At 37.1% G+C, this 22,036-nt stretch overlaps 1 protein-coding gene and 1 long non-coding RNA gene across 2 annotated transcripts in view; one reads left to right on the top strand and one right to left on the bottom strand.

The window, feature by feature from the left end:
• Positions 1 to 22,036, bottom strand: part of LOC127935832 (uncharacterized) — a 136,366-nt gene that overhangs the window by 93,950 nt on the left and 20,380 nt on the right. The window lies entirely within an intron of this gene.
• The window catches only part of LOC127935812 (fish-egg lectin-like), a 70,209-nt gene continuing 54,573 nt past the window's right edge, over positions 6,401 to 22,036 (top strand). Inside the window, exon 1 of the mRNA XM_052534003.1 lies at positions 6,401 to 6,484. Coding sequence (XP_052389963.1) covers positions 6,427 to 6,484 — 58 coding nt within the window. The 5' untranslated portion in view covers positions 6,401 to 6,426. The remainder of the gene's footprint in view (positions 6,485 to 22,036) is intronic.

Raw genomic sequence — 22,036 nt, 5'->3', positions numbered from 1 at the left:
CTAAGTTCCTGGCAAGAATATCCAGCCTCTTAGATAGTAAAACGTTAAAAATCCTGGCTGATGCGCTTGTTCAATGTCATCTTGATTATGCATGTACATCTTGGTACACAGGCACTACTAAAGTTCTTAAAGACAAGCTACAGATCTGTCAAAATAAACTAATCAGAGTGATCCTTAAATTACATCCTAGAACTCATCTTCTTCCTAACCATTTCTCAAGTCTTGGGTGGCTCAGAGTGGAGGAGAGGGTTTCTCAACTTAAGCTGTGTTCAGTTTATAAAATAAGAAATAATCTGGCACCCAAATATTTATGTGATTACTTTAAAAAAATTAGTGATACGCACAATTACTGCACCAGGGGGAGTTCGACAGATTACAGGCCCTGCCGCTTCAAGAGCTGTGTGGGAAAGTACTCTTTCCTATACTCTGCAGCTGTCTTATGGAATGGGTTCCCTTTAAACCTTAAACTGTTGAGCGCTTCCTATTATCATTTAAAATTTTTAATAAAAAATTGGTTATTAACCTCATAAAGAGGAAAAAAAAAAGTAAGGAAATCCTTGAAGTAGTAGGAATACTGTATTGTCTGCTTGTGTGTCTGTTTGTCTTTTGGGAATTTAGTTTTTTTTTTTTTTTATTGTGTTTTTATTAGTGTTTTTTGTTTATTTATATGTATTTTTTTATGCTTCTACATTGTCCTAAATGTTGTTAGTACATGTACTGTTACTCATTTTACATCATAAGGACCACAATGGAAATAAGCCTATGGGATTTTTGTGTTTTTATCCTTTTGAACACTTCTTGTTGATTGTTGTTGTTCAATAAAGCACTCAATCAGTCAATCAATAACACACTAACATGCTTCTAATATCCAAATCCGTTAAAGGATTTTTAGGCTGGATTAATAAGGTAAACCGAAACTAGGAACACTTCCTATAACACCCAACGTACTTGCTACATCATTAGAAGAATGGCATCTACGCTAATATTTGTCTGTTTCTCTCTTATTCCGAGGTCACTGTAGCCACCAGATCCAGTCTGTGTCCAGACCAGAGGGTCACTGCAGTCACCCGGATCCAGTACGTATCCAGACCAGATGGTGGATCAGCACCTAGAAAGGACCTCTATTGCCCTGAAAGACAGCTGAGACCAGGACAACTAGAGCCCCAGATACAGATCCCCTGTAAAGTCCTTGTCTCAGATGACCACCGGGACAAGACCACAGGAAACAGATGATTCTTCTGCACAATCTGACTTTGCTGCAGCCTGGAATTGAACTGCCGGTTTCGTCTGGTCAGAGGAGAACTGGCCCCCCAACTGAGCCTTTCTCCCAAGGTTTTTTCTCCATTCTGTCAACAATGGCGCTTTGGTCCCTTGCCGCTGTCGCCTCTGGCTTGCTTAGTTGGGGTCACTTCATCTACAGCGATATCTTTGACTTGATTGCAGATGAATGCACAGACACTATTTAAACTGAACTGAGATGTATGAGTTCAATATCACTGTGTTCAATGATGAACTGCCTTTAACTGTCATTTTGCATGATTGACTCACTGTTTTCCTAATGAATGTTGTTCAGTTGCTTTGACGCAATCTTCTTTTGTATAAAGCACTATATAAATACATGTGACTTGATTTGACTTTTCTCACATCTTCCTCTCTGTTCATCTCTTTCTATCTGTTCCACTCTTCATCTTCTTCTCATTACACCCCTTTCTCTGTCCACTCCCCCTAATTATAGACTTACACATTCTTTATCCACCTTTTTTATTTGTTTATATATATTTATTATTAGTAGTATTATCATTATTATTATTATTAGTAGTAGTAGTAGTAGTAGTAGTAGAATTAGTAGTAGTATTATGCATATTTATTCTTGCTCTTTATATTATTTCCATTTTATTATTACTCTAAAGCAATTGTGATAAATGTGTAAACAATTAGAAAATCTGCATTTACTGTGTGTATAATTGTCCAAATAGTTATCATGGCAAAGAATGGCAAAGGATCTTGAATGGCAAATTACTTTTTTAGACAAATGGTACAGAAATGCTTGTGATTTGTGTAAAACCTTTTTTCAGTGTTTTCTTTTTTTGTAGTATTGGTTGGTTGTATTAAAGGTCCCATTTTTCGTGCTTTTTTTGAAGCTTTGTGTTTACAGTGTGCAATATTACGTGTTCATGTTTCACATGTAAAAAAACACAGTATTTTACACACAATTCATCTGTATACTGCTATTTTCAGTGTTATAAAAACGGGCTGATGTCTTTCTTGTTCTATAAAGTCCCTCCTTCAGAAATAAATCAGTTCTAGTGCCACAAGAACCAAGCAAGATGACCAACCAACTTGTTCACACAACAGCTTTCAACATTAAGAACCACTAGAACAATTATTTACAATTTCAATTAGAAGAAGAGAAATTTGGTGTCAAATTTGTTGTTCGTAATTGAAATGCAACGCTGGACATCACATGGAAACCCATGAGTTAAACACTTCCATTGACTTCCCCCCACCTAGCAGAACCAGACTGAAATTCCTAAGGGGGAAGGGATTTTGTCTCCACAGAAGTATTTGTCAAGAGAATGGCAAAGAAACTGCTTTTGTACATATATATGGACCAGAATGAACTCAAAAAGACTTATAAATGAATCAGTCCATCGCTTCACTCCATTTTCATTTATGTGTAACCCACACATTTGACTATCATGTTATAATCACTTATTGTGTATGTTTTTTTTTTTATAACTATGGCATAGCTTAACGATTTGTAATTATGTTTGGTATGTCTGTGATCCAATCTGCTTGCTTGAATTAGTTCAGACAATAATTTATTTGTCCCATGTATCGTATTCGTGTTATAGGAATCATGTCCAAAATTAGACCCTGCCAGAGCAGGAGAATTCGGACCACATGCTTGGTAAGATAAACATATGATTTATGATACCCCCCGAGCCAAGACAATATCTGATTGGTCAAGACAACATTTGAGGTGTGGCCAACAGGCCAGTTTAAAAACTGAGGACATCGTAAAATTTTTGCTTTTAGTTCTAGCCTTGCTCGTGCTATCAGTCATGCTTTTAGTCTGCTTTTAGTCTCTGCTATCAGTCATGCCTGCTCTTAGCATCTAGCCATGCTGTTAGTCATCATTGTTCTTTGAGCGCGGTTCTGCGTGCTTCAGCCTGCACGCCTGCTACTTAGCCACGATGAGAAGGAACACAACCTAGTCTCGTCAAACTTTATTTCTTTTCTTTTCCATTTGAGAGTTTCGTGTTCTGAGTTAAGTTTTGTAACGTCGAGTCTCCGACGCCTGACCTCGGGTGCCCGTTCAACTTCGACCAGCACACACGACTCTGCACCTTCAGCCAATGCCCAACAACCACGGGCTTCCCAAGACGTCACTTCAGCCACTACTGAACTTCCAGCCAATCAGCGACACCGGGATACCCCTTTCAACGGGAGTCCCTTTCACAGCAAACGAAGGCAATGTATCCCCAGATATTTGTTGTGCTGGTGTATCTAATATAATTTTAACCCCATTGAGGAACTCAATGCGAGGGCTAATTACGTTATTGATGGTTGTTCATGTCTATGCAATTTAACATATTGCTGTAAACTTGGGATTCCATATTTCCATTCTCTTAAACTCGTCTTTTCCTAATTTTCAATCATCCTGCAACTTGTGTGAACGTGTGAGTGCGTGCGTTTATGTGTTAGATTAGTTTATATGTCTTAGATTTATCTAATAAAGCCTTATTCATATTGAAAAGAGAAGTATCTTGTGTTTTGTGCTTACAAGTTAATGTCTTAAACTGCCGATCTTGTTACAGTGCTAATTGATAGTTTCACTATAGTTTGGATATTAGTATCCAGCGCAGATTTGATGTTAAATGGCTCGTTCACTGAATCTCAGGGCGTCTAAGTGACCAGCCGTGAAACAGTGATTCTGTTCAAATTCCCTTTAAAATCTTAAATGATTCCCTTTGAGCTAAATTGACCTGTTTCCGTTACACCGGCATTAAACTGATTGAGATTGAGGAAGTTGTCCTCAGCAAGCTGTCCTCAGCTAAATGTGCTGCACATAGTTTTACATGTGGATTATAATTTCCCGGAACCGAGTTAAACATAAATTGTAAGCATTAATCTTCAAGTATAGCATCCCTGGGAAGCCCAAACAAAGGTGATTGTACTCCGAGATGAAAATAACAATGTTTCAACGACATGGCATCAAACAACAACATCGGAGCACAACAAGACCACGCTCCCTTTTTTGTGAATTCATGTGGGTGGAGGTTAGTCAAAAAACTGTTTTAGTGACATCATTACTGCAGGAACTAGAGGGATGTAAGTCCAAACGGGTCGTTTTTTTGTAGGCAAATTTTGTTAAATAAAATATCTCGCTTGGCATTGAACTTTGAGCTTTGGAATTTTACAGATATTATTTATACTCTAACAACAACATTACACACTATCTAAAGTTTAAAACGTGATCACGAAGAAGGGGACCTTTAACTATTATAAAACATTTGAGAATTTAGTGCGCATTGTTTTGAGAAAATAATTTGCATGATTTGTAATTCGTTAGAAATAAATGTAAATGTACAAACTGTTTAGGACAATTATAAAGTGTTTTCAATCACTGTGTTAACTGTTTTGAGAACGGTGACCTGAGTTTGGAGAAATGTCAAATCGATCGAGAAAAAACGCAATAAACCAATAAATATAAAAATACTGAGATAATAAGATCAGCTGGTCTGGTAAAGTTGACCAACTTATTAAAAAAAAATGTTTCTGTATCTTAATTGGAAATGTTTTATCAAACATGTTCAACAATGTATTTAATAAACTCCTATCACAGCCTAGGCTATGAGTAAAATTCATAAGTTCACTCATTCCATGTATAAAATTAAACAAATTGATACAACATGTTGTGCTGACATTAAACAGAGAATATTAATAAATATGAACACTATACCACATAAAAAATGTAAAATGTGATGGTCAACACACGCTCAATAATGCAATAATATATTTTGTGTAACTGCGGTTAAGTTGCATGTCTAAAGAAATAATTGGTTGCACAACTGGGACTTATATTAGTTGCATTGTTTTTCATATGTTTGGCTTAATTTCAAAGCTTCCACATCATTAAGCACAACAATATAAAATTAAGTGTTATCAGACTTCCTTGAACATTTCCTTATTTAACTTTTTGCACCTATATTCTCCAAGCAGTAAAAAAAAAAATGTTAATATTATTTCCTGCATTAGACTACTTACAGTTTATTTTTGTATTTTCATGTAATTTTGAACTATTAACTTTCAATTAATAATCTTTTAAGCATCCATAAAGCAGCAATGTTAGTTAATGTTTTTAATGAAAGCTTTTATAAGTGTCTGGGAAAATGTGCTTTGACACCCACCAGCCCATCTTACCCCACTGTCCTCTGCTACCAAATAAAGAAAGATCACAGAAAGACAAGTGTCTGAGACAGCAAACCATATAACCACATACATTACTGGCAGGCCTGATGCAATGCCTTTGCACTGGATATGGAAAGTGGAAACTAGTGCTTATATCTCTCAATATTCTGCAATATATGCATAGACCATGTATGGCTATATGTTGATGTGTATAAAAAAAATAAAGAGCAATGAAAACAAACTGAACTATATTTTTTACAATAATAGTAATAGCTTTGTTGAAACGTCAGTTAATTACTTTCTCTTACATGAGGAAGCTGAACACATTCATAAGCTGTTTATCACTATTCTTTGGAAGTAGGATTTTTGAAAAACATGAATGAAAACCAGACTTTGTGCCCAATAAAAAGTAAGGCATTGGACTAAAAAACAAACACCCTGATAACACAGTAGATAATAATCATCATTTGATAAATAAAGACTATAGGTGTACATTAAATGTCTTGTTACTAGTAAAGCCCTTGTGTGTGCGAGCATGTATTCATGTATTGCTGCACGGTGTAGCCTAAAAACACTGTGTATACGCTCTCTAAACACAGAGTGACAGCTTTTAGTGGTTGTGATCATTTTTAGCTAACTTTATAATCCATTTAAAATGTAGAACTTTGTTTTTTGACCACACACATTTTGCATGACGTCTGCATATTTATGCAGAATTTGCTCTCAAAGTAACAGTGATTGGCAAAGTGATAACCAGAGCAATATACAGGAGAAAATATGTGAAAATGTCCATTAAGATACCCCAAATAATTTCAGAAGCACCCTCGATTATTTCTGGAACCTGGTTGATATTCTTTCATTGCAAAACTATATAAAAACAAAAAAATAAAATAATTAAATTCTATTTAATTACGGTCACTGTGATATTGATTATGTTTTATCCATACTTCACTTATATAAATGAATACCGGTTATGAACAGGTTAAAAACAACAAACTGTGTTGTGGAGCCATGAAGGTTTATCAGAGTGTCCTGCTACTCTTCTGCTGCCAGTTTCTTCGCACTCTGGGTAAACAATGTTTTTGTATTTTTATTTGTGTGATGTTATTATATATATATATATATATATATATATATATATATATATATATATATATATATATATATATATATATGTATATACCATGTTTTCACAGCTTTAGAGTGCTCTGTGATGAGCGGTAACCTGAAGCAGATAGACGCTGGCTCTGGCTCAGTGGTTGGAGTGAACAATCTTAATGAAGTTCTGATTGATAATGTCATTGTAAAAAAATATATATATATAAAAAGGAATAAATAACATGTTCAAACCTTGATTTAATGTTAGATGTAATAAAACATGGTTAAACAGTTACTTAACTAAACCAATTTTGATTATACGTAAATACATAACATGTAAACCTATTATTTAAGCATGATTTGACTGTAAACTGAAATAAAGTTTAAATTGTTGTTTAACATATTTGGACTGTAAATCAAATTAACTTGTGTTGGCCAATATTTTAAGAAATAACTGAAATGGAACATCATTTTAAATTACATGTACAGCACTTAATTACAAAAATCCTTAAGTTTAAATGTTTCAGTTGTAAAAATTAGTTGCAATAATTTGAAATATATATGGTATCATGATTATGGTTTACAGCTGTAATTTTACATTAAGCTATGACAATTATTTTTATTTATTTTTTTAATCTTTGATGTTTTAAGGATGTCAGTGTATCATGTAAATATGTCATGTTCACAAAAAATTAATTTATAACAAACAATCATTATTAATTAGCCCTTCTCTATTTTCAAGTAATGCAATAAAGTTTCTGTTGTGAATAACACCACTCTTAAAAACTAAAAACAGCAAAACCAACATTTGTACATTTCTCTTGTACAATCTTTCTTTTGTACATTTCACTAGGTTCTAACACATAGTAAAATATGAAACAATTAAAACATTTAAACTTAATGTTTAAAATGCTAGTATAATCCACAATAATCATTATCATTATACTATAAATCTCTGTATAAAACACAACATCAGCAAATCCAATTAATATCATCATTGCATTGCAAGTCTTCCACACAAAAGGGTTTGGACAAACCAACTTTTGACTTTTAAATCACTTTAATTATATAAATCAATGCAAGTTTAAAAACACATCCTAACCAAACATCAAAATAATTAAACCATTACCAATTAAAAACCAAACAGTCACAGTCACCAAAGCACCCCCCCCCCCACAACACCCCATTTCCATTCAAAATAAAAACATTATTATTATGCTGATAATAAGTATATTCAATCACCACTCTTTACTCTACTTAAGAATTGTCCTATTATAAAACTGGCAAGTGTACACTGTTGCTGCCAAGACCTTTTATATCTGCAACCCAGAATAAAGTCACAAAGTCACTGCACCCATTTACAAAGAAATCTTGCAGCACTTCATGCTTCCTTCTGCTGACCAGATTTTTGAAGATGCTGATTTCATTTTCCACCAGGATTTGGCACCTGCCCAAATTGCCAAAAGCACCAAAAGTTGGTTAAATGACCATAGTGTTGGTGTGCTTGACTGGCCAGCAATCTCACCAGACCTGGAAAATGAATATGTATATATTAGAGAGAGAGAGATAGATAGATAGATAGATAGATAGATAGATAGATAGATAGATAGATAGATAGATAGATAGATAGATAGATAGATAGATAGATAGATAGATAGATAGATAGATAGATAGATAGATAGATAGCATGCAGGCTGTATACTTTTGCCACTTTATTAACCAGCTATGACAGTTTTAAAGTGGGAAGCATAACTGAAAATGCAAACTGAATAATACACTGGCATATGACAATTTAAGACAGGGTGGCCAATTCTGTTTCTGGAGATCTGCAGGGTTCAGTTTAGCACTGTGTTTCTAAGGATCTTAATGAGCTGTTTGATCAGGGTTGAATTGAATTCCGCAGGAAGGTAGATCTCCAGGAACAGGATGTTAAACCCCTGCCTCTAGATTACGGTAATACAGCACTGAAAACTGTAAGAAATTATTTTGCAGAGAGATTAGCCTTTGTAAACTATTTCAAATAACTATAATGGAGGAGCATAAGAATAAGATCTGGAAATAAACTCTATAAATAAATTATTGTGTAATGTTTTGAGTTGAATTTGAACTAAATGTAACAAAAAGATTTGAACTGAATATACCTATTAATAACATGTGAGCTAGTGAAAGCCAAATCACACAGCTGAGTAAATAAATTCAAAAGAATCAGTGGCCTGAACCAGCTGAAAATTTAATTAAACAATCTTGTCAAAATGGTAAGATTTCTTATAGTACCAACCTCTTTGAAATTGTAACTGATGATGGATATGTCAGTTTGTGTTGCTACATAAAAGAAAATGATTTCTATAAAAAAAAATAAAAAAAATAAAAATATTTATATTCCCCCCTTGTGTCTTTGTGATACATCATCTACACTGAAATCAGTGGAACTGAAATGTAAACTTGAGTGTATTGCCACTACCTCATTACATCTAAAATTGTATCCATCAACAACAATTAACTTATATTAATTGTATAATTTAAGACTCAGAAATAAAGTTACAATGTTTTCAGTTAAAGTGAAGAGGTAAAGAAGGTCTTTAGGCTTTTTCTCCAGCAAATGATTAGAGCAGGTGAGAGCCTGAGGGTCTGTTCACACTAACACACTTGCACACACTCTGATAAAGATCTACATCAGGAACTGTGATGCTCAGACTCCTAGCAAAGTATTTTTCAGGTAGAATATGAGTAAAATTATTTCCCCTTTCTTTTTTGTTCTCTGAACATCCAGAAATACAGGCAAATAAAAATTTTAATTTTAATTAAAGACTTAATTTTTATATTTATGTATTTGGCAGGTATTCTTGTGGCTACTGTATTTGAATTATAGTAACATTGAACTTTAAAAGGGATTTAAAGTATATTTTGAAGGAAACTAGATTTGTTACATGATTTGATGCTGAACTGTTGATTGTCACTGAGGTTAAATAAGCAAAAATGATATTTTGGTGTGCAGGTGTTTTAATGTGCAGCACTTTGGTGCACTCTGTAGCAATTTATTTTTATTTTTATTATTATTATTTCTTCAGCTGTAGCTGTTTCAAATACCAGATATGCTTTTCAAATTTTAGGTATATTTAAAAAGATTGTATAATGAATCCCAGAGGTGGCATGAATGCATTTAGCCTGCAATTATTGTATAAATAATTCTATGAAATTAATGCATTTATTTATTCATTCATTCATTCATTCATTCATTCATTCATTTATTTATTTATTTATTTATTTATTTATTTATTTATTTAAATAAAAATAAATGTTTTAGCAAATCTTAAAAGGATACTCCATCCGGAAATGAAAATCTTGTCAGTATTCACTTACCCCCATGTCGTTCCAAAACTGCAAATGCTTAGTTTGTCTTCTGAACACAATTTAAGATATTTTGGATGAAAACAGAAAGGCTTGAGACTGTCCCATAGACTGCCAAATAAATGACAATCAGCGTAGCACCATTTTGACAAATCTGACTAGTGCGCAAGCACCTTACTTCTTCTGTGTCAGCTGTGCCACAAGTATACATTTTTTACATGTATTTACGCTTTGGTTTGAAAGCAAACACCACATTGATGCAGCGTGGCTGACACAGAAGTGTGTACATCATCTGTGTACTGCTCAGAATTGCCAAAATGACTCTACGCTGATTTGGAGAGACACATAGGAGAGGAATTGTTGAATAAATTCGTTATTTTTGTCTTTTGTGTACAAAAAGTATTCTCATCACTTCATAACGTTACTGTTGAAGTACTGATGGCGGATGGACAATTCCGACGATGCTTTTAATACTTTCCTAGACTTTGACACTGTTATTTATTTGGCATTCTATGAGACAGTCTAAAGCCTACAAGTTTTCATCCAAAATATCTTAAATTGTGTTCTGAAGATGAACTAAGCTTTTAAGGGTTTGGAACGACATGGGGTAAGTGATTAATGACAAAAATGTTCATTTTGGAACAGAATAACCCTTTAATGAGTGAGATCATTGCGGACACGTATGGAGGCGGAGCTTTCTCTGGAAAGGATTACACTAAATTGACCATTCAGTGGCCTATGTGGCCCGCTGGGTGACCAAGTTTCTGGTGAAGGCTGATCTGAGGGTAAGCACTGGAATTGTCTATCTATCTCTTTAGGTCTTAGTGCTTTGGCAATCGTTTCTACTTGGACAACAGAAGAGTTGGGAGGAACACTTTCAATTCCCTCAATTTTCTGAGATCTTCTCCTAGCGCCACATATCTTCACTGAATTTACAGGCACATCAGTTACTGATTGAATGGCTAGTCTGACTAACTTGTTCCACATCAGTTTTTGCTGCAGCTTTGTTGTGGTTCGATTTCTTATTCAATGAGGCTACTCTAGCACAGAGCTCTTTGTTCTGTTCATCTAGCTCGGAGTTACACTGGGACCATTGTGTAGCTAGTGCTAAATTAAACTCTCTGTGGCAGCAGATAATGCCTTTCACATTGTTCTTGCGAACACATAATCCTAGTACCTTTTAACATTCTTCAATTGACCATACCTTTTCTGGATCAATAACAAATTTCTTTATCAAATCAAATCTGTCTGACTCTGTCACTATTGAGTCTATGTGCTTTCATACAATGATTTGAACTCACTGTCTGTCCATGAAGGAGTAGCAAGTCCACCTTTCTCAGTTGTTAGAATCAGCTTAGCATTCATTCTCAACATTTTGTAAGTTTCTTTGTTTAGAAGGAGTTACACTGCACTCACGATCACCAAGGTGCCAGACAAACAAGACTGAAAATCTAAAAAAAAGAAACTGCCTGCACACTTGAAGGGGAAGGGGATCCCTTGAAGGGGATCACTGCCATACTACCACGAGAATTGGCCAAATAGCCCCTTATGTTGAGGGAAGCGATGCTTCAAGTGTAACCAAATACACACTGGCTGAATGGAGCCCAAGGAACCAAGGTCTAATAATCTCAAGAAAGGGAATGAGGCGGAGCGTGTAACCCTTACCATACACTATTTCAGAAAGTGGCCAGTCTTGTGTGCACATAGACAACCATGTGGTTTTCAGAAAGTATACAGAGTTTAACGTGTGTACCTAAAGGTTCTTTAGCATCGCAGAGTGCTGAATCGCACGGGAGAGGGAAGCTCAAATTTTACAAACCTCTGGCGAGGGGAGCATCACCTGAGGCAGCATATACAAGAAGACTTCTGTAACTGCCACCTCCACTTCCCACTGGATGCGACAGCACAACAATGCGGCCAGGAGGACCCTCAGAGTGACCTGGCCAGACATCCATGGAATTCCCTGCAACTTCCCTGATCTCAGCTGCCTAATACTGGAACATGCTTACCCACGATGACCCACGATTCCTCTTACCCCTGCCAGGAGTCACGACACTAGCCTCCTGTGCCCATCTTTGATCCTTAGATCGAGACAGGCCAGGACCCCTATGTTGTTTGAGCTCAGACCTGGACCCTCGTGGAACAAAGGATCTGAAAGCAGCAAAGTGTGCTTTCATCTCCATTAACTTATCGATCACCGTCTCAACGGAAATACCGAAAAGTGCAGAATGTGAAACCAGACCATCCAGAAGAAAGCCTTTTCTTTCTTCCTGATGTCTGCCAAGTAAATCCACAGATGTCTCTCCGCTACCACCATGGCAGAGGCAGCCTGCTTGGTAGCATGGAGAGAGATCTGTGGTGCGGCACAGCTCAGTTACCTGATCAGAAGAAAGGGCCTCGCCTCTATCCAGGTCTCTTAGCAGATCAGTCTGATATGCTTGAAGCACCACCATAGTGTGTAATGAAGCCACAGCCTGACCTGCTTTTCTACAGGGGGCATCCTCTCACAGCTGCTTTTGTGCATCACCTCGATGTTGGCATAACTCTTATGGCGAAACAGATGGATTCGAGAAGAAATGGCCTCTTCCATTTCTTTTTCGATCTTTGTATGGAGATCAGGCAGAAATGGAAGACTCACCAGAGCTGGAGGGCAATGATCAGAAAGATAACGCTCATCGAGGCTGCCTTAAGCGTGACATTGTTAGCGCACTTTCATGGCAAGTCCAACTTTACTGTGGCATGATCCATGACCACCAACATCTCTTCATACACAGGGCAGCCAGGATTGAGAAGGCTCAGCCTCAGCTTCTCCACCTTTCTCAAATATCTCCTGCTTTTCCTGGGTAAAAACCCAGCAGAGCACCAACCTTAGTATCAGAAAGTGTTAAAGATATAACATCATCCTCCCGAGGCTCTCTCTTGTCAGCTGCAGATGAGTGTGGAAGGGAAAGTCCCTCTCTAAACCATTCACACATATCCAACTGTAATTCTGACAAACTCATTCTCCTCCGTGCCTCAGCAGCGGCTGGTCTTGAACCCTGGGAAGCAAATGGCTTTTTTTTTTCGTTGGAAAAAGAGACGAATGAGAGCAGAGCTTTTTCATTGACAAAACACTCACATGCACGCAGATTGCCTCCTCAAAGACATCACGTGCGTGCTCTTCACCCAAACAAATGACACAAAGATTGTGTGTGTTATCGGGTGTCAAATAACGGCAACACGGATGCACACATTGTCTAAACACTTGCTAGTAGTCGCCATGATAGACAGAGTAGGATCGATCTTACCAGTTCTTTCAGATGCACACTTCAGACAGGACAGTCATTGAAGACAAAGAAGAGAATGAAGTGTTCTAACAGTGCCTGTTTATAGTCCCGCTGGTAGTGACGTCAGAGGCTGTTGCCGGCCAACTCGTTGGTGTTTTTTCAATGTATGCTTCAGACACGGGTCACGACGAGGTATTCTCCATAGTACCCCCTGTAAACATAAATATTAATATAAATTATGGCCTATGCTCTCAATGTCAAAAACAGAAATGTTAATCCATGCGTTTATGACCTCAAAGTTAGATTATTATATTGCTTTATTGGGTGGTTGTTCTGCACGGTTCTGCACGGAACTCAATTAGTCCTCAATTAGTCCAAAATGAAGTTGTTACTTGAACCAGGAAGTTTGACCATATTAGCCGGTCCTGTCAACACTGCACTTGCTCCGTATCAAACATTGAATAGATTTTAAAATCTTGCTTATTACTTATAAAGCCCTGAATGGTTTAGCACTTCAGTATTTGAACAAGCTCTTGTTACACTATAATCCTCCACTTCCGCTGCATTCTCAAAACTCCAGAATATCAAAATTAACTGCGGGTGGCAGATCCTTTTCCTATTTAGCAGAAAACTAAACCTAAACTCCTACCTAATATATAATAACCTACCTAACATTGTTCAGGAGGCAGACACACTCTTGCAGTTGAAATCTAGATTAAAGACCCTTTTCTTTAACCTTGCTTACACATAACACACTGATATGCTTCTAATATCCAAATCTGTTAAAGGATTTTTAGCCTGGATTAATTAGGTAAACCGGAACTAAGAAACACTTCCTATAACACCCAATGTACTTGCTACATCATTAGAAGAATGGCATCTACTGTATTCAATTAAATTCAATTAAAGTTTATTTGTATAGTGCTTTTTCAAATCGTTACAAATACAAATCGTTACAAAGCAACTTTACAGAAAATTATATTTCTACAATATTTAGTAGTAGCTTATGGTGGTGACTGAAAGTTTGTGCATGTTTGACAGGATTTTTAGAAAAATTAATACAAGACGTAGTCAGCCAGACGATGAACATTATTAATATTATTAATTAATAATTATTATATGATGCAGTCATACTTGTAGCAATATTTGTTAGTTCTGTTTGTTGATTCAGGGTTAGCATCCTCTGGGGTCAGTCTCATCTCTTCTCAGGTGTTCTGGACTGGAGCTTGTGTAAATCCTAGTTACCATGGGATGTAAATCCCGTGGCAAAACATAGAAACAAAATAGAGACATCATTCCCTTACGAAAGGAAAATATATTTACCAATATATTTCTTAAAATATATTGTGATATATTGTAATATATTATTTTCCCTTTTTATTTTCTTATATTTTATATATTTGAATACATTTAATAATATATTGATGATACATATATTATATAATATATTGCAAAATATACAAATGATTGCCGCTTTCAATATATTGCAATATATTGGAAAAAATAAATATATATAAGAATATATGCCTAATATATTACATGATATTTTCCAATATACTGCGATATATTTTTGTTTCATAAGAGTTAGCATGGCTGCTGATCCAACAAAGTAAAATTAGTTTAACCCAAGCTAATGAATAAGAATGCACATTTGATCAGATGCAACTACACTCACAATTTAAGAGATACATTATTCGAATGCTTGGCGAAAGGGATGTATTTTTAATCTAGATTTAAACAGAGAGAGTGTGTCTGAACCCCAAACATTATCAGGAAGGCTATTCCAGAGTTTGGGAGTGTGACGGTGGGTGAAAGGACAGTCTGGAAGCAAATGCAAGTTTACTAATTTAATGAGAAGATACAGAATGAGTACATAAACAAACAATGACGATGAGACAGCGACACTCCGAGGGGATGGTGAAGAGTTGAGGAATCCAGCTGATGGCAGAGAGAAGGTGAGTAATCCGGATGATGACGGCGTGAGGCAGCAGGAGAGGATGGCACAGGAACTGCGGGGAATAGAGCCGAAGGTAAGTGTCCATGGCTGAGTGAATGTGCGGAGAGAGGATGAGGTTCTAGGGAAACACAGACATCCAAACGCAAACAACACTGAGAGCCAAACGAACAGGGGAACCACATCAAAACATAAGACAACGATCTCACAAACACATGACGTGAGACAAGCAATTATAAAGTGGATGAGTAATGAGTGGCAGCTGTTGCTGATACAATTAACGGAGACGCCCAGAACTAATCAGTGCAGACACGGGACACACAGAATTCACCACAAAGTGTAAACACCCCAAGATCAAGGTTTACCAAACGTGACAGGGAGCCAAATGTGAGAAAGCTCTACCTCCTTTAGTGGACTTTGCTACCCTAGGAACTACCAAATGTAAGGGAAACAGGTCAATTTAGCTCAAAGGGAATCATTTAAGATTTTAAAGGGAATTTGAACAGAATCACTGTTTTACGGCTGATCACTGAGACGCCATGCAATTCACTGAACGAGCCGTTTAACATAAAATCTGCACTGGATATTAATATCCAAACTATAGTGAAAACACTATCAATTAGCACAGTAACAAGATCGGCAGTTTAAGACAAACTTGTAAGCACAAAGCACAAGATACTTCTCTTTTCAATATGAATAAGACTTTATTACATAAATCTAAGACACATAAACTAATCTAACACATAAACGGACGCACGCACACATTCACACAAGTTGCAGGAAGATCGAAAGTTAAGGAAAGATGAGTTTAAGAGAATGGAAATGTGGAATCCCAAGTTTACAGCAATACATTAAATTGCATAGACATGAGCTGTTCATGTCTATACAATTTAACGTATTGCTGTAAACTTCAATCACTTAATTATAACCCTCGCATTGAGTTCCTCAACGAGGTTAAAATTATATTAGATACACCAGTACAAATGTCTGAAGGTACATTGCCTGTGTAAAGGTGTCCCTTTGTTGTCGTTTACACAGGGTTTACGATGTCGCTGATTGGCTGGAAGTTCAGTAGTCACTGAAGTGATGTATTGGGAAGCCCATGATTGGGCGTTGGCTGAAGATGCAGAGTTGTGTGGCTGGTTGAAGTTGAACTCGACGTTACAAAACTTAACTCAGAACACAAAACTCTCAAACGGAAAAGAAGTAAAGTTTAACGAGACTAGGTGGTGTTTCTTCTCATCGTGGCTAAGTAGCAGTAGGCGTGCAGGCCGAAGCATGCTGGAACCACGCTCAAAGAGCAGCTAACAGTGATGACTAAAAGCATGGCTATAAGCTAAATCTAGGTAGCAAAGCCACACCTCAAATGTTGTCTTGACCAATCAGATATTGTCTTGGCTCGGGGGTATCATAAATCATATGTTATCTTATCAAGCATGTGGTCCGAATTTTCCCGCTCTTGCAGGGTCTAATTTTGGACATGATTCTTATAACAAGAATATAATACATTTGACAAATAACTGAGTGTTTGAAGCAAGCAGATTCAATCACACACATACCAAACAGGATTATGAATCCTTAAGCTATCCCATAGTTATTAAAAGACATACACAATAAGTGATTATAACATGATAATCAAATGTGTGGGTTTACACATAAATGAATATGGAGTGAAGTGAAGTCTTTTTGAGTTAATTTTGGTCCATATATATGTAGAAAAGACAGTTTCTTTGCCGTTCTCTTGACAAAGATTTCTGTGGAGACCAGAGGTTCAAAGGCCCCCCTTTGAATTTCAGTCTGGTTCTGCTAGGTGGGGGAAGTCAAAGGATCTTGTGTAGTACTCTCATGGGTTTATACGTGATGTCCGGCGTTGCCTATCAATTACGAACAACAAATTTGACAAATCTCTTCTCCGAATTGAAATTGTCAATAATTGTTCTAGTGGTGTTAATGTTGAAAACTGTTCTGTGAAAGCGTTGGTTATCTTGCTTGGGACTTGTGGCACAGAATGTTTTATGGCTTCCTGTTGCCTTACTGAGGAATTCAGCTCATGTTTCAACCACAGCCCTGATCGACTCTTTAATTTTTCTGGTTCGAGTCATTTCTGCTACATATCCCCCTTTCGATCGGCGAGGTGTTTAGCTGAAGACATTGTCGATCACTGGAGAAATAAAGACAGAAGAAGCAGACAAACAAACAAGACAATAGTGATGGGAAGTTCGGATCATTTTACCGACTCGGACTTTTGAGTCTCGTTCAGCAAAATGAACGAATCTTTTTTTGAGTCATTTCGTTCATTTTAGCAAAATGTTATTAAAATATTAAGTGCTACCTCCCCAACACATCTAGTACTTATGCAAACGTTGATCACACTACAAACAATACAAAACTAAAATACTATAAGATAATAAGAAAAAATATTCATTCTTTACCTGGGTCTTCAGCCTGTGATTAGCTCATCTCACCTCTTATCTGACAAGAAGTCTTCGGGTTTAAGTCATTCCTTAATCACGTGACAGCCCCATACGCAAAACCAATGTGGTCTAGAGCCGGAAAGAGAATTGATTAGTTCATCTCATGAGTCTTTCGGGTCGAGTTTGACTCGTTCGTTAATCACGTGACAGCCCCATACGCAAAACTAACGCAGTCTTGAGCCGGAAAGAGAATTGATTAGTTCATCTCATGAGTCTTTCGGGTCGGGTTTGACTCGTTCCTTAATCACGTGACAGCCCCATACGCAAAACTAACGCAGTCTTGAGCCGGAAAGAGAATTGATTAGTTCATCTCATGAGTCTTTCAGGTCTCGGGTGTCGGGTCGAGTTTGACTCGTTCCTTAATCACGTGATAGACCCATGAGCTATTTCTGACATTTCTGTCACTGTGTTTTTGTTACTGTTTGTTGAGGATTTGTGGTGTGTTATTATTTTATAAATAAATAAAACCTTGTTATAAATAAAATTTTGATTAATTTGTCTTCTTGACTTTCTATCGGTAAATAAACACTAGGCTATATAATAATATAATAATCCAAACTTACAATAAAAAGTATTTATAGACTAGTTTGTTCATTTTTACTCCAGTTTTGAGTTTGCTGGTATGCTAATTGCTTTTCCTAGGCAGACTTGACATATTGGTGTAATATATGTATAAGAAGATTGCTCAAAAAAGGACATAATGACATGCATTAAAAGCAAATAAAATTTTGAATTTGAATTATTAATGTTAGTTTAAAACATTAAGGTTATGATAACTTCATTTTTAAGTTTTAACCCAGCTGAGAGTGAGGAGTTTCAGATCCTGGTGCAACTGCCAATGCAGGGGCCATGTTTTGGGAAGACTTTGACGAGAGGTTAGCAAGTTTGAGGCCTTCTGCTACCTCTTCTAAGACCTCAAATGCTATGATGGAGATGCGGGCCAACCTTGCAGAGCCACTCTTACCCCGCACATCAGACCCTCTGGCCTGGTGGAGGAGATGTTCACCAGTATACAAAAGCCTTTCTGAAGTCACAAAGACAAGACTTTACATTGTGGCCACATCAGTGCCATCTGAATTTTTTTTTTCTAAAACTGGGCAGATTATCTCAGATAGAAGAACTCACAGACTCAGCCCATCCAAGGTCAGTTTTTTTTTATAATGCAAACATGCCTTAAAGCAAGTCCTAAAAATATAGCCACAGTGTGTTATTTATTTTAAAGCTTATTTATTTTTATTTATTTAGAAAAAGACTAGCTTGTTGTGCAATATTTTTGTTGTTGTGATTTGAAAGGTAATTTGTTATTTTTATAAGGCTCTGTAGCTTTAGTATCTCTTAATTTTCATTTATTTTTTATTCAAATGGTTTAAAATTATTTTGGGAATAGTTATCCTCTTTGATATAAAGTTTTTATTTTGGCACAAAAGTGTTATTTATTTTAAAACGCATTAATTTAAAATTATTATGTAAAAAAAGCAAAGCTTGTTGTGCGATATTTATTTTTTATTTTTTTTTATATTGTACTTTTAAAGTTCATTTGTTAAGGTTATTAGACCCAGTGGCTTTATTATCTTTTAATTTTAATTTCATTTTTAATTATTTACATTTTTAATATTTACATTTATTTTGGAATAGTTGTCCTCTTTGTTACAAAGCTTTTCTGGCACAAAAATAAACAAACAACAATTGAAAAGTATGTACAGTGTTTTTAATGTTTATAAAGTGTCATATGTTACAAAAGTATGGTTTACACAGACAATCTGATTTAATAACTGCACAACTAAACAAAAAACAAACAAACAAACAGACAGAAAAAAGATCAACATTTTAAGCATAACCAACTCTTAATTTCCACATTCAGTGTTATGGAAAAGTACCACCATGACAGAAATTAAAAGCAACAATTTGAAACCAGAAATGCATCACGTTACTGTAAGAGTAAATAATACTAATAATAAATAAGTACTACGCACCCATTTTGTAAGGAAAGTTGTAAATTAACTAATTACTCTAGCCAATGTTGTCACATCACGGGACAAAAGAACGAAAAACCCGAAGAACCGAAAGATGAACTATTCAATTCTCTGCATTCTTTTACTGTCTATGGTTTTAGCGTATGGGTCTGTCACGTGATTAAGGAAGGACTCGACCCGAAGACTCATGAGATGAACTAATCAATTCTCTTTCCGGCTCATTCTGTATAGGGCTGTCACGTGATTAAGGAACTAGTCAAAAACCCGATAGACCCGAACTATGAACTAATCAATTCTCTTTCCGGCTCATGCTGCATTGGGTTTAGCGTATTGGGCTGTCACGTGATTGAGGAACGAGTCAAAAACGCGATAGACCCGAACTATGAACTAATCAATTCTCTTTCCGGCTCAAGACTGCATTGACTGACAGGTGAATTACTACGACTAGAACAGAACCTATTGAATAATGTGCATGCGCGACTGAACGAATCACTCCCCGAGACGGCTCGTTCTTCCCGAGTCACATTAAAGATTCGTTCAAAATGAACGAATCGTTCAAGAACGACACATCACTACAAGACAACACCTCCATGACAGTTACTGTACTGGTGCAGGCATCAGGTTATTTAGGTACACGTGATTAAGTTCAATTAGTCAATGTAGTTCAGCACATTGAGGACAGTTTAGATCGTTTTGGAAATATATATTTTTTTATTTTGATTAATCAATCAAATTTGTGGTTCATCAAACAAACTTTGTTTGATTCTTCTTGGTTGTCTTACTTTACATGTTAACCGTTAGTTTTCTAGTAATCTCATTTTCAATGAAATGAATTTACCTATCATGAATGGAGCTCTCTAGCTTCCATTCAGTTAAGATTGGCTGGCGGATATTAGGTGTTGTGAGTCAATCCTAATATCAGCAAGGTGCAAGGTGCTTAGGTGTTTCACCTACTCAGGAAAGAGGGGAAGGAGAAGGATAGGTAAAAGAAGAACAAAACAAACAAAGCTGCTGTGGGTTTTCCTAGCATGTGTTACAACTACTATTGAGCTAGGATGTGCAGCTTGGCTTAGATGAGGGCGTGTCCATGGTCCATGGTCAGTCCAGCAAGGCAGGAAGTTCTTTAACAGACAGTTGGAGGCAGTTTGGCATGGCTGGGTGCAGCTGGGTTGCAAAACTTTGTCTCCTATGTTGCATTCTTCTTGTGATGCCTCCTGGCTGTAGCAGACTTTCTGACCTTCTGTGCTCTGGTGGTTGCTGTTGCACAGACAGGGAATGTGGTTCTTGGAGTTGGAGTTCATTTGACAGTTTGTTAGTGACTGAGGTGATGTCCTTTAGTGCCTCAGATTTTTCATCAACGGTTGGCCGTGAAAGACTTGTTCGTTCCGGGTCGTTGTTGAACAGGTGCTTGTCATCTCTGATGTGGTGTACCAGGTGATCACCGGCCTTCCGTTCTGTCGCTGGTCACAGCGAGCACAACTCAACTTTGTGGTCATATGCATGTAAATGGTCTTGAAGGAACTCTCTCAGTTGTTTCATGACTTCCATGTCTTCTGATGGTAAGCTGTCATGTTCTTGTGCATAAACAGCACAGTGCATGTCTGAGTGATGCTGAGATGGGTTTTGCTGTCGCTTACTGACACCAGTTGCTCTTGGATGAGTCAGCTGATTACCTTTGGATGTCTGGTTAGGTTTCCAGATGTTCTTATCCTTTTGGTTTCCTGAGAAGCGTGGCTGGTCCCATGGATTTTTCCAGCGGTTGGGCTGAAAACGGTCGTGGATATGGGCGTCACGCTCTCTGTGCTCTTGATGGAAGACTCTGGTGTTGTGATGCCACTGGGTGTCGTTCAGTGCAAGGCTTGAGTCTTTGTTGACAGAGTTCAAGAGTGTGGAGGTTCTGTTACCTTTCTTTGAGGCCATCTTCTGCTTGTTATAGGCCTTCTGTGTTAAGTCACGCAACTGTTGGATGGTCATGGAGTTCGGACAGGCCATGAGATCTAGATGGTGGCTGACTCCAGGGTGCAGATTCTTTAGGAAGAGGGTTTTGTGGTTCACATCCTCTTCCAGGTCAGGGTTGTTGTGTGCACCAAAGTAGGCTTGACGGAGTCGGTTGTAGTAAGCTTGTGGAGTCTCTTGTCGACCTTGTTTGGTTTCCAAGGCAGTTAACAGTCCATGTTCAGACTCTGGGTCTGTAAACTCTTTAATCAGGACCTCACGAAGTCGCTGGTAGTTTGACTTGGTTTGACTGGGCTGTCAATCTAGGAAGTTTCGTACCTCGGGACTGGACGTGGCTCTAAGGAGGTATAACCAGTCTCTGTCAGTCACATAAGGTCGCATTTCCAGATGAAATTCAATATCTTGCAGGTAAGCCTGGATGTCATGGCCCTGTGTGGAGTTCGGGTTTAACATGCTGAAGTTTTTATACAGGTCTTTGATGGTCATCCTGTGTGCAGCTCCAAGGTCTTGGAGTGGAGGTTTTCTTTCGTTGGCAGGAAAGGGTTGTTTGGC

This window comes from Carassius gibelio, chromosome A19 (assembly GCF_023724105.1).
Source record: "Carassius gibelio isolate Cgi1373 ecotype wild population from Czech Republic chromosome A19, carGib1.2-hapl.c, whole genome shotgun sequence".
NCBI classification, from domain to species: Eukaryota; Metazoa; Chordata; class Actinopteri; order Cypriniformes; family Cyprinidae; genus Carassius; species Carassius gibelio.
Note: the sequence above shows the minus strand (reverse complement) of the source record. Positions and strands in the feature narration are given on the sequence as shown.